Below are 14,195 nucleotides of genomic sequence, written 5' to 3' on the forward strand. Positions count from 1 at the left end.
ACACATTATTTTTTTTTTTTGCTGTATAATAATAATCTTTTTCTAGAACAATTTCATTTACTTGAATATATTTCTTTTTCCACATACCTCACAACCCACCAACCATCAAGAAGCTTGTGGATGACTTCCACACTTTCCCCTTCTTGTATGGACAGTTCATCCTCTAACTCTCCTATGTACTCTTTTATGGTGACATGCAGTTCACCTATATGCACACAAGATACGAGAAACATGAAAGTTTTGACTAGGAACAATACATACAGTTCAAAATAACAGTGAAAAACAATCAGCTTTATTGCCTGATTTAAAAAAAAAAGTATTTTAGTTGCACGGCGTACTATTAAAAAAATGTGGAAAAACAAACTACAGTATTTTTGGGACTAAAGCACCTAGGAGGAAAATAAGAAAATAAATATTTCCCATCAGACCTCAGAGCAAACCCCCATTCTTCATCAGACCTCAGATCAGGCCCTCATCAGACCCCCAATCCTCAAGACCCTGAAATTATACCCCAATTCTTCATTAGTGTAACAGCGGCTGCTGTATGCCGCTTTTTCCCCGCTTATCGCTGCAATCCCGGGCACCGCGCTCAGCGGTGACCTGTGGCCGGTGCTTCCCATTTCACCGCTGCGGCCCTGGGCTCTATTTCTGTAGGTGTTAGTGCTTTTGAGGATTATGCTCCACAGCTTCCACTTAGCCCTGGACACAGCATGAGTTTGGCTGTTTTGTGTTACACTGCTCTAAGGGCGGAGCGCATCACTCTCTAGGGTGTATGGGTTAGGTCAGGTGACTTTGGTGACCAACTCTGGCTCTCCTTCATGAATTTAAGTAGCTCATCCCCTTTCCGAGATGCCTCAGTGTCAAGGTCCTTGAGTTGGCGGGTTCCTGATACTCTCATGTGCTCCTGATCTATACTTCGTCCCTGGACTCTGCTTATCATCTGATCCCTACCTGCTTGCTTTGTCTCTCCTGTTGCCGACCCGGATTGCCTGACCTGTACCTGTGCCACCTGCCCTGTCCTATTGCCTGTCTGATCACATCTCTGCCTTATCCTTGGGTCCTGCACCGTTGCTCCTGGTAATGTCTCTGCCCGCCTGACTACGCTTGTACTTCTGGTACCTACTCAGTTATCTCCTGGTCTGCCTGGACCAGCTGCCACTGACTCTGGAATTGCTCTGGAGTAGCCCCTAGCAACTACCCTAACGGCTCAAGTCTATCCTCAACATCTGAGGCTCTAGTGAAAACCAGGTAGTTGCTTAGACACACCCCTCCAGAGTATAGCCAGTCAGTGGCACAGTGGGTTCACACCCGTGACAATTAGACTTCAGATCACACTCCAAAATCAGACCCCCCCCAACCTCCACCAGCCTTCCATCAGACTCCACCAGCCTTAGATCAGACCCCCCAGCCTCCATCAGCCTCATATCAGACCACCCCAGCGTCCATTAACCTTAGATCAGCCCCATCAGACCCCCCAGCCTCCATCAGCCTCAGATCAGACCCCCATCAGACACCCCCAGCGTCCATTAGCCTGAGATCAGACCCCCCAATCCCATCAGACTCAGATCAGACCCCCAATCAGCCTCAGATTGGACCCCTCAGCCCCCATCAGACTCCTCCACCAGCCCCCATCAGGCTCCCAATCAGACCCTCTGGAAGATACCATGGCACTCAATATAAATGTAAAATAAATATTTATTTACATCCAGTTACAAGATTAAGATGAGGCCAATGTTTCGATCCACCAATACCTTGTTCAAAGCCTACGAGGCAAAGAGAAGATGTAGGATTGCTGGATATCGGCGTTCCTCTCTCACAATCAGACTCTATCAGCCTCAGATTGCACCCCCCAGCCTTACTCAGCCTCAGATCGGACCCCCAGCACTCATCAGCCTCAGATCGGACCCACATGAGAACTCAGATCCGACGTTACAGAAAATAAATGAATAAACTTACCTTGCTTGCTTCAGACAGCGCCGCAGATCCAGGACCCACCACTCCATTGCTTCTTCCGGGTCCTGCTGTGTACTGTGACTTGACGGCAGACAGCGTCAGGTCATAGTCAACGTAGGAGCGCATTATGTCCTGCTGCTGTTTGCGGTCAAGACACCACAGCAGGACCCCGAAGAAGACTAGGGAAGGTGAGTGAAGCCAACGCATCGCTGCCCTCACTCCCCGTGCCTCCTGCATGCTAATGACTGCTTCCATAAAAAAATTCTAAAATAAAAGTGTCACAAAAATAAAGCCCCATGTATCACCAAAAAAGGTGCAAAATTAATTTCATATGCAAATGTAATCAAATTATGGCATTCAAAGATACATGTGCTAAAAACAGGAAATGCACCTGGTCAGAAAGGGGGAAATGGCCCGGTCTTGAACTGATTAAAGTAAAAATGTATACAGATTTTTTATAATGTGCTGTATCACCTTCATAATTTGGTTCTTGATCTTCAGGCTCATCGGGGCTATCTAGTGGTTCAAGATAAGCAGCTGGAAACCATCCCCTCTTGTTCTTCATCTGACAAAACCACCAACCTATATAAGAGAGGATACATAGCATAGAAGCTTCTTCACCATCACCAGTTCTGGTTTGCACAAAAATTTGCAATATCCGTAAAAAATGGGCAAGGCCAGTAACTGTAACTTACTGACACTTACTCAAACACTAGAATTGATTTCTATAGTTTGTTTATAATTCATTTCTGCTATTATAAGGTTACCATTTTCCTTTTTTTCCACCACATCGACAACATCATCAGTCTTTACGGACAGCTCATTTTTGGAAGTCTTCTCATAGTCTGCAATGGCGCGATATGATTGCAGAATAATAGGACCTGTTATGTCTGTCAAAAGAATTCAGATTGTGTTAGAATTATTAATCTTTAATACAAATGTATTCATGTTTATGTTTCCTGTGAAATACTGTGACAGGGAATTATATATAGCGTTTTATAAAATACTTTTTAGGTATTAGTGTATTGAGCTATTTAATTTTTCTTAAGAAGATAATTTAAAGGGGGTCTTCAGTATTGTTGTTGTTTTTGTCTTCTGACAAAAGTAGAAGATGCAACCAGCAGATTATTGACCAGGGAACCATACAATGCCCTTTACAGTAGCTTATGATGCCATATGGTTATTGTATGGTTCCCTGGACTTCGTATAGTTGCGTCATCAAATGTACATCTGATCTGCCAGCTCCATCTCCCCCATATTCTGGCAGGAGATGTCAACTCTAGCAACATTGGAGGTACACTTTAAAGAGATCACTGGCCACAGTGTTGGTCCCAGTGTTGTCGATGATCAAATGTTGAGACACCTTGTCATCAACAGCTGGAGACTGGTCGATAGATGCCGGTGGAAGACCAGCATGAAAACGGTAAACATTACTTCTTTTGTTATTTTATAGCATTTTAAGCTGTTTGTAGAACATTTCATGGGACTGCATAACCCACTTAGGGAATGGCCACACAGGTTTCCCGATGAAGTTTTGGAAGCCAAAATCAGGAGTGGATCATAAAAGGAGAGAAAGAACAGATATGACTTTGCCATACCTTTAGGATACATGCACACAGCAGTGAAATTTATGTGGAATTTCCATGTGAGTTTTCATGCAGATTTTACAACGTTTCTGCAACAAATCCACACCAAAATCTGCATGTTCTTGTAGATTTAGCGAGATATTATGATGTGGATTGACCCCAGATCTTATCCTTTGCATTGTACAGTGCAGGGCCGGCGCTTCCATAGAGGCAAGGGGGGCAATTGCCCCCGGGCCCCCGAGTCCTTAGGGGCCCCCGGCGCCGTCCCGCAAATAACTATAAGCAGGCAGGACAGTCACATGGAGATGAGTGCTTCCATTGTGGAAGCGCTCATCTCCAGTCATCTGTATCGCCGTCCTCAGGACGGCACCTGAGGGGTTAATTGTGTGGATCACAGCCCCTGTAAGAGATCGGGTGCTGCCAGGCAGCAGGGGGCAGTTATGCACACAGTTCTTAGTATATTCTAACTTGAATCGTCCCCATCACCATGGGAACGCCTCTGTGTTAGAATATACTGTCGGATCTGAGTTTTCACGATCGTGAAAACTCAGATCTGAAAAAGCTAATACTATTATTTTCTGTTATAACCATGTTATAACGGAAAATAATAAAGTGAAGTTTGGGTCCCCATTGACTTCAATGGGGTTCGGGTCCCGAACCCGACCTTTTTTTTAAAGTTCGGCCGAACTCTCCGAACCCGAACATCTAGGTGTTCGCTCAACTCTAGTCATCAAGTGTCATGGGCGGGGGGGGCCTTATTGTTTTTCGCCCCAGGGCTCCATTTCACCTAGAACCGGCCCTGGTACAGTGTGAAATGCGCACTGAAAATGAACACAAACAATTGATATGCAGTATTGAGCGCGAATATTCGCATTCCGAATATTTATCGCAACTTCGAGAATTCGCAAATGTTTTGAATATAGTGCTATATATTAGTTATATAGAATATTCATCATTTATTTCCATCTGAAAACATGATTCCTCCCTGCTTCTTGCTTGTGGGCAAATGAGCCATTGGCCCACAAGCAACTTAAGCAGGGAGGAATCAAGACTTCAGATGGAAAAAAATGAAGAATATTCTAAAAAAGGAATATATAGCACTATATCGAATATAGTGCTATATATTTGTTTTTTAGAATATTCGTCATTTTTTTCCATCTGAAGTGAGGCTTCCTCCCTGCTTAAGTTGCTTGTGGGCCAATGACTGTTCACTTCAGATGGAAAAAAATAACGAATATTCTAAAAAACTAATATATAATATAACTATATTCTATAGTGCTAGATATTCGTTTTTGACCCACTTAGCATTACGCGATTTTTACATTGCAGATTTTTCAGAATCACGAAAATAATCTTAAGTGATTTTTACATTGCAGATTTAATCTCGAATACGAACATTCGTGAATATATGATGAATATTCTACCACATATTCGCGAAATATCACGAATTTGAATATTGCCCCTGCCGCTCATCACTATTGATACATTGAGGATTTCAAAATCCACACCATAAGTCAATTTCTGCAGGGAAATTTCCACACTGTAGATGATATTTTGAAAATATTAACGTGCAGATTTTCTGCATCCCTGTATAAGGCCCCATTCACATGACCGTATGTTTGGTCTGCATTCGATCCACAGTTTTTGTGGATAGGATGTGGACCCATTCATTTCGATGGGGCCACAAAAATGTCGAATGTCCATTCCACAGTCCCGCAAAAAAAAAAAAAGAAGTAGAATATGCCCTATTCTTGTCAGTTGTGCAAACAAGGAATAGGCATTAGAGCAAGGCTATATTATTTTTTTAAATAATAAAGAATGAATTTATATTATATGTGTGGAGTAATATTTTTGGTGTACTAAGGAATAGGCATTGTTACAATGGGTCTGCAAAAAACAGATGCAACACAGACATCACATGGACATGATCAGTATTTTTTGCGGATCCAAGTTTTGCAGACTGCAAAATACATACGGCCGTGTGACTGCACCCGAAAACGCATCTCGTGCATGTGGCCTAAGGGTGCTGGCACACAGTGCAGTTCTGACATGCATTTAGGATGCAGTTTTTAATTTAGCCAGTTTAGCAGCCTCATTAAACCCTGGTGTTCTGCATTGTGGGAATGATTTAATTAATTTCAGTTACTTCCAATAAAAAACTGCATCCTAACTGCATGTCAGAACTGCAGTGTGCCAGCACCCTTAATGTGCACAACTATACCAAAGTCAGTTGTAAGTAATTCGGTTTTTACTTCCCCATTCAAACTGGTAGAAAAATGTCAGCCAAGTTTTTATAATCACAACCCACAGAATGTATGTAACACTAGACATAAAAAGAAGTCTATATGTAAAAGATACAGAATCATGCAGTGAAAAAAAGATATGTTATGTGCCTTGACTTTACTGAAGAACTTATTTTATAATGTTTAAGAAATAGAATTTTCCCTACCAGACACATTTTTCTTGTTGCTATCTGTCTTCAACAAGAAAGTTTCAGGCTTGCGACCACTGAAAATAAAGCAAAAATATATATATACTGAAAATATAATAATATAAATATACTGCAACAGTTTGGGCACCCCTGGTCAAAATTACTATTACTGTGAACAGTTAAGGAAGTTGAAGATTACGGTAAATGATATTCAAACGACAGAAAGTTAAAGATGACACTTTTCCTTTGTATTGGAAGCAAATTATTTTTATATATTTTTTTTTCATCTTTTACATTTTCAAAATAACAAAAAAGGAAAAGGACCCAAAGCAAAACTTTGGGCACCCTGCATGTTAGTACTTAGTAGCACTCCCTTTGGCCAGTATCACCTCTAGTAAACAATTTTGTACCCAGTCAAGAGTCTTGTTTGAGGGATTTTCATCCATTCTTCTTTGCAAAAGTCTTTCATTTCTGTGAGATTCCTGGGCTGCCTTGCATGGACACCACAGATTTTCAATGCATTTCAATTTCATTGAATCCATTCTTTTCATGAAATGCTTTGCCCTTTTTACTCCATACACACCTTTGCTCATTGTGGACAAAGAGTTCTGTTTTAATCTCAATCAGTCCACAGGACTTGTTTCCAAAAGGCTGAATTTTGTTGCTGAACAGTAGTACAATGTACCACAACTCCAGAGTCTGCTAAGTCTTCTGAAGGTCTTTTGCAGTCAAGCGGGGGTTCTGATTTGCCTTTCTAGAAATCCGATGAGAAGCCATCTCTTTCTTGGTCTTCCAGACATTCTCTTGACATCCACTATTCCTGTTAACTGCTATTTCTTAATTATATTTAAAACTGAGGAAATGGCAATATGAAAACACTTTGCTATCTTCTTATAGTCTTCTCTTGCTTTGTGAGCCTCAAATATTTTCATTTTCAGAGTGTGAGCTGTTTAGAAGAACCCATGGCTGCTGTTTTTTGGGACAACGGTAGACTAGTCTGTGCATTTATTAAAGCTTTGAAATTTGTATCACCTGGCCTTTCCCAATGATGATTGGGAACAAACCTTAACCCTAACTGGCTATTTAAGGTCAGAGACCTTGGTCAAAGTTATCTGAGCGCTCAAATCTCCTTGTGTTCCCATACTTCTGCAAGGTACTCCTTTCCCCTTTTCACTGTAAAATTGTACAAAACCAAAATAATACACTGATATTTCTTAAAATGTTGAAAAGTGTGTTTCATCTTTATCTTTCAACTTGCTTAACTGTTTACAGTAAGAGTAATTTTGACCAGGGGTGTCCAAACTTTTGCATGCCACTTTGTGTGTGTGTGGATATATATATATATATATATATATATATATATATATATACTGTTATATACAATTTATATATGGTATATATATTATTGGGCTGTACATTATATATAAAATAAAATACCAGACAAGTCAAGCATAATCTATAGCTTTAATAAGTTCTGAATATGCAGATGAAACAATTGTTGACAGAATACCTGGTATTTGTTGTCAACAGAAAATAAGTAGTAGTTCAGGTAGAATTGAATAAATCACTCATTTTCTAATAGCTGGTACACAGCAACAAATAAAGATGTGAGTTTTGTTCCTTGCATAGTGTTATAAATGGTAGATTATACTTACTTGCTGCTTGCTGTGGGGTTTTCATCATCAGGTCTGACCTTGAAAAAGTTGAGAATATGGGGGCAACGAGATATCTTAGGTGGAAGGCTGAGTAGGGATGAGCAATAATCCGCCAGGGTGACTTGTCGGTTCTCTGTGGACCTCAGGCCATCAAACCATTTTGGTGCTGACAATCAACATTGTTATTTATTGTTAGATTTTATTGTCTGTTGTTGCATTTGTTGTTACAGTCAAGTTAAAACTCCCCACCATAAGCGACGCATGGCAGCATTGATGTAACTACCAGGGTAACAGGCATAGCAGCTGTTATAGGGCCCAACAATTTAGGGGGCTAATATCCACTCAGATCTAAGGTGCAGCTAGTGGTAAATGTATATAAAGTGCCATGGAAAATTTAATACAACCACATTCTAAGTTTTACTATGGGGTCTCTTGCTTATTTAGTTTTTTTGTGCATTAGCCCTTCTGTGCTACATTACATTTTCTTGTACTATGACACCCCTACAATATTCCTGTATTGTAACATCATATGTGCATTATGCTTGCATGTGGCCACTATTTGTATAGTTCCAGTGTTGTAATATCACTGAATAGATTATGCCTGCACTTTGACATCATATGTGTATTATACTTCATGTGACATCCCTGTTTGTATAATTCCAGTGTTGTAATATCACTGAGTAGATTATCCTTGTGCTGTAACATCATAGTCTTTACTATATCTGTGTTGTGACATCACTGTTTGTATTACCGGTATGCCAATACTGTGTGCACTATCCCTTTACTGTGACTTCAGTATACATTATCCCTGTACTGTGACATCACTATGTTCATTATCCCTGTACTGTGACATCACTATGTTCATTATCCCTGTACTGTAACATAACTATGTGCATTATCCCTGTACTGTGACATCCATCACTATGTGCTTTAGCCGTGTGCATTAGAGAGACCAATCATAGGTGTTTCTGAACATGTTGCTGAAAGTGGTCCCATTTCAAGTTTTGCTATTGAGCCCCACGATTACTTGTTACCACCTGCGATAGTAGCATAGAAGGGATAACAGATTTGCGGTCACTTTTTGTCATTAACACTTTGGAAACTCAATTTATCATTCAGACAAGAATTTGAAAGATGAAAATATGACAGATGGTTCAGTTACATTTTCACTTCTCCTTTTTGGGCTTATTATGTAAATGTATAGGGTTATCATAAATTTAGGATTCGGAATGCGTAAAATAGAAAGTGTTGTATAGGTTAAATGGGGTTTTCCCATCATGTCGGCAAATGATGGCCACTCAGCTGTGCAAGCAACTGCAGTTGGTCTCATTCACTTGAGGCCACAGTGCATTTCGCTCACAGAGGGAGCTCATCACTTTATAGGATGAGACTATGGGAGTGCAGCTGTCGGCCAGCCACTCATCTGTTATTGATGACCTATCCGCGGAATAGGATATCATTATCTAAAGGATGGAAAACCCCTTTAAGTAAAACAATCATGTCAGGAGAGCTCACTGTGACGAGGCTGGCCTCGCCACTGGGTTTTGGAGGGGCCTGTTTGCCAGCCTCTTGCCTCAGGATTATGGCCCATGTGCTAACTTTTAAGGAGAGGATAGACCGGCCGCACAGCCTAGATCTGTGGAACTGTTTTGGGCAGGAGGGCCGTGCTTGCGGTCGGCCAAATGTGACTTCCATGGAATTCGGGAGCCCCTGCTCGGATCTGGGTGATTTTTGGATATGTTGTTCGCCCAGATCAGAGCTATCCATGGATTTATAAATTATGGGGATATGAGAGGTTTTGGAGGTGTTTTCTGTGTTTTGGGAAAAATGGCTGTTTTCTGCTGTGAGTGATTAAGTTAGCCCATTATGTCTGGTAATTGTATCACAGGCAGAGCCTATTGTGTTTTGTTTATTGTGTTTGGTAATTGTTTTACAGGCAGAGCCCATTGTGTTTGGTAATTGTATCTCGGGCAGAGGGGGGAGGGGTTGTGTACAATTGCTGGGAGTGTTTCTATACTGTAAATGCATGTGATTGGCTAATGTATAAATTGTCTCAGTCTTCCACAAGGTCCCCAGGGGGAGTGTCCCTTGCTGGAAGACCTGCATAAAAGGCTGACATTAAGCCCCATTAAAGAGTTCCTGTTTTACCCTCAACATAGAGCCTCGTCTCATGTGTGGGGGGAAAGGCTGTATCTACACTGTACTTTAGCCGTGTGCATTAGAGAGACAAATCATAGGTGTTTCTGAACATGTTGCTGAAAGTGCTCCCATTGCTATATGCTGCATACTGCCATGGCTATAATCACTGAGCTCTTTTAAGAGCTTGTTCCTGCATTGCTCTCTGAAGGAAGAGAGGTTCACCTATTGAAGCCTGGAGCCTTGTCGTAGGTCCAGGGTGGGTAGGAGACGGCGAGACCCCAATCAAGCTGCGGCGGTTCATGGGGTCTGCAGTGCTTACGGTGTCAAGTGGTGTGCTTGGAGCCCTCGGGAAGCACTAGGAGCATCCATCAACGGAGGTACCCAGTCGGGGTGCCAGGAGATCCGTTACATTCACAGGTCCTCTTTACATCAAATAATGTCATCTATAAATTACATTGTCATCCTAATTCTGTGAAGGGTATCTGAGTGATATATTCTTTTTTTTTATGTTTTGTAATGTTGATCTGTGTTGTAACATACTCCTGGTTTCAGTTGTATGAATTTCCATGTGACATTATATCTGTCTGCATTTGAGGAGTGTTTGTGATCTTGTGGTTGCTGTAAAATGTCACGAGATGAAACATAATCCCACACTTTTTTCATTTTGTTGTTTTGATTTGTTAATAGGAAAAACACTTTTGTTACCCCCACACATTGTCAGGGCGGTTACGCCAATAAACAATGATAAATACCCTTCCATTCAATGGAATCATTGTCTTACAAAGATTTACCTGGCAAATGAGGGATTGTTCTGTGTTCTTTGTTTATTTGTCCGGACTCAATAGGGAACATTTCTTTCAGTGCTTTCTAGTAGTTACAAAAATAACAACAACCTGTTATATATATATTCAATACACATATATACCTACACATGAACTGGCAGCAAGGAAGTGGTATCCCTATAAGACTTAAAGGTGTTATCTGGGAATTTGATATTGATGACCCTTACACAGGATAGGTCAATAATATCAGATCAGGGGTCCCGAGAAATGGATCAGCAGGTAGAAGAGGCTGCAGCGCCCCGTGACTGCTAAGGCCTCATCTTAGGCCAGTAATGTCATCGATCATGTGGCCTGGGTGCAGCTCAATCCTATTCAAGTGAATGGGGCTAAGCTGCAATACCAATCACAGCCACTATACAATGTATGGCACTGTGCTTGGTAAGCTGTGAAGAGACCGCAGCACTCAGCCCCCTACCGATCTGATATTGATGACCTATTCTAAGGATAGGTCATCAATCAGTATCAAATACTTGCATTTGTGAGCACTTCTGGCCTCTGTGTGTTTTTTTCAGATCAGTAATATAGTATGAACCAGCTTCAATAGAACTAAATGTAAGCAGGCTTGTCCATGCAGTGGCTCATAAGGACAAACTTGCTGCTTTTCTAACACCTCCCTGTACATTTTGTAGTCACCGTTGTAGAAGAATTTTAACACTTTGAGGAGAATTTATCAAAGCTAACTTAGGAGGACTTAGTATAACAAATTTTACATGATTCAAAAAGGTCAGGGGTTCGCCTTACCACCAATCAAACAGAAGAAAACATATGATGTATGAATATATCAATGACATGTGCAAACCAGATATCATACTAAACATGGATAGATAGATAGATAGATAGATAGATAGATACAGACCCTAAGTGACTTTACAGGGATACTAGAGTTTATGCACTAGTGCACATGCCTACTGATAACAAGCTAGGCTTTAAGCCAGGTACAGTGATCGTACTACAGAATTATTTTTAACTCTAAAAACATATAATTATGAGCTGCTTATACAATCTGAGTCATGCTGTGACTGTGACATCATAGCTGCACAAAAAAATCTGACTTGCATGGATTTTTTGTGACTGTCAAGTTACATTATATTTTTTATAGAACCCTTTTAAATGTGAGATCATAAGCTTATAAACTATCATATAATCTTTTTCCATTTTTAATGCTGCCATAATATAACCAGAACATTATGACAAAAAGTAATTGGAAAAATTGTTTAAGTAAATTTATGTCAAATCTATCCTGAAAATTAGAAGTGTTAAGATGGCAAGCATTTATCAAATGCCCTTCAATACACAGAAGGCATGGCGTGCCAAGATGACATGATGACATCACTCATCTGTGCCAAATTAGGTGGTGATAAAGCCTTGCAGAGCCCTGCCTGTTGCACTTCATGTTTCATGAGGCTGAAGTTAGCACACTGTACAGACCAATAAAGCAAATGTGGCAGCTTATAACCTACTTGTACATGTATGTACAAGAAAAACATAGGGGCAGATGTCATACAGCAATCTAATAAAAAACAAAAGATTGATGAAGTGAATTATGTTCAGTGTATTAAGATGTGCATGCGTCTTGATAAATTTGGCATCTTTTGCACCGCCCTAATGTCAGAAAATTAATACAGATATGCCTGCTAGGAGAAGGCTTAGATTTGTGCCAAAAGTTGTACATTTGCTGGGTTTAGCATTAATAAATCTGTTGAAAATGTTTAGGTCATGCAAGCTCCTGGAAAACCATGCCGACTGTCAACTTTCGGCAAGTTCACTGAAATTCTTTTTAATTTTTAATGCAAATTGCTACTTTTTGGTGTTTATTTTATATCACAGACATAAACTGAATTTCAGTTACCTAGTCTCTCGTCATGTGTACTTTTACACAGTACTACTACCACATACTGTATTGCATTATGAACAAGAAAGATTATTAAGGGGGTTTTCCGAGATTTTTTTTTTTTTTACTGATGACCTATCCTCAGGATAGGTCATCAGTCTCTGATCAGTGGGGGTCTGTCACCCGGCACTCCCACTGATCAGCTGTTTGAGAAGGCACTGGCGTTTATGTGAGCGACACGGCCTTCTCTCTGCGTTTCCTAGGCCTGTGACATCACGTTCATCGTTCTCAGAAAACCCTTTTAACTCATAAGCAGAACATAATTTTCATAATGGATTTTTGTTGTTGTGCATTCAGCCTCCAGCTTTTCAGGTTTCTGAGGGTAGCTAATAATTACAGTGTTATAAAGTTAACTTTTGGTAGTGCTGGAGAATATATTTCGGCTACCTGCTCAGTGTAACCATCAAGTCTACCATCCAGGGGCGTTGCTAGGGTCTGAAGACATCCGGGGCACCAGCCCCAATGAAGCCATGCCTCCACTCCATGAAGCCACGCCCTCATCGCCACCAGGGGGGCCTTCACAGTAGTTATTAACCCCTTTCAGTAGTCCCCCCTTCAGTGAATGGGGGACTGCTGAAAGGGGTTAAATACTACGGTGAAGGGCCTAGCCGTCTGGGAAACACCACAAATCATCCTAACCTATGCTCAGCCTCATTTTACTGCTACTTGTAGGCTGCGTGGGCATGAGTTCAGAACTTCAGTCACTTCGGTCTGCAATTCTGTTCTGCGGCGTGTGATCCCCGTGACATCCCGTGGCGGGTCTCGCGGGATCACGTGCTGCAGAACAGAATTGCGGACCGAAGTGACTGAAGTTCTGAAATAATGCCCGCACAGCCTGCAAGTAGCCGAACAAGTACAAGGGGGGTTGGGGGATGATCTGTGGGATTGCCCAGACGGCTAGAAATAGCCTAATACAAAAAAATAAAAAATCCCACCAGCATAAACATTCGGGGCACGGGACAAAACATCCGGGGCTCCAGCCCCGAATGTTGTGACCTAACGACGCCCTGCTACCATCCCCACTGTTTAGTAAAAGCAAATAAACTTACGTGGAATTCATAAATTTCTGTATATTTCCTGTACACAAGCTTCTCTGTCAGATCATGCCATTTGACCATGAACATGTATACCTAGTAAAAGAGAACAGACGATAGTAGTGACTAGTAAGCAGTGCCACAGGATAAAATGTATAATGTTGTACAATATTAGAACTAAAGATGAGCAAAGTTCTCAAAACTTCGATGGTCACGAAGCACATTTTTTTGTGAGTAGCGAGCGCAATGACAGGCAACGGCGATTGTGCCGCCACCCCATCATTGAACCCCTCAGATGCTACATTCATTGCTGATGGCGGCATCTGAGATGATCATTGAGGGCTGTCAAGGGTTAATACTCACCTTATCCATTTGATCGCTAAGAGCCCGCTGCGGCCATCTTGCTTGAAGATCCAGCACGAAATCTTGCACGGTGTGTGATGTCATCCCACTGGGTGGCATGGTGACATCATACGTGACTGCTCATGAGATTTTGCACTGGATATTCAATCAAGATGGCTGTGGAGGACTCTTCATGCACAAATGGCCAAGGTGAGTATGATTTTTTTTTGTTTTACCGCCATTTAAGGGAAAATTGATTTGTTACCATGAAGGACTAGCAAATTTGGCTTTGCAAATTTTCCCAGAAATTTGGATCAGAGTT

General features: G+C 41.2%; 1 protein-coding gene across 1 annotated transcript in view; it reads right to left on the minus strand.

Moving 5' to 3' along the window:
• Positions 1-14,195, minus strand: part of NCF1 (neutrophil cytosolic factor 1) — a 28,420-nt gene that overhangs the window by 5,815 nt on the left and 8,410 nt on the right. Inside the window, exons 2-8 of the mRNA XM_040424827.1 lie at positions 13,547-13,627; positions 10,556-10,631; positions 7,626-7,791; positions 5,989-6,047; positions 2,721-2,843; positions 2,428-2,535; positions 88-205 (exon numbers count right to left, since the gene is read on the minus strand). Coding sequence (XP_040280761.1) covers positions 88-205; positions 2,428-2,535; positions 2,721-2,843; positions 5,989-6,047; positions 7,626-7,791; positions 10,556-10,631; positions 13,547-13,627 — 731 coding nt within the window. The remainder of the gene's footprint in view (positions 1-87; positions 206-2,427; positions 2,536-2,720; positions 2,844-5,988; positions 6,048-7,625; positions 7,792-10,555; positions 10,632-13,546; positions 13,628-14,195) is intronic.

This window comes from Bufo bufo, chromosome 3 (genome assembly GCF_905171765.1).
Source record: "Bufo bufo chromosome 3, aBufBuf1.1, whole genome shotgun sequence".
Taxonomy (NCBI): domain Eukaryota; kingdom Metazoa; phylum Chordata; class Amphibia; order Anura; family Bufonidae; genus Bufo; species Bufo bufo.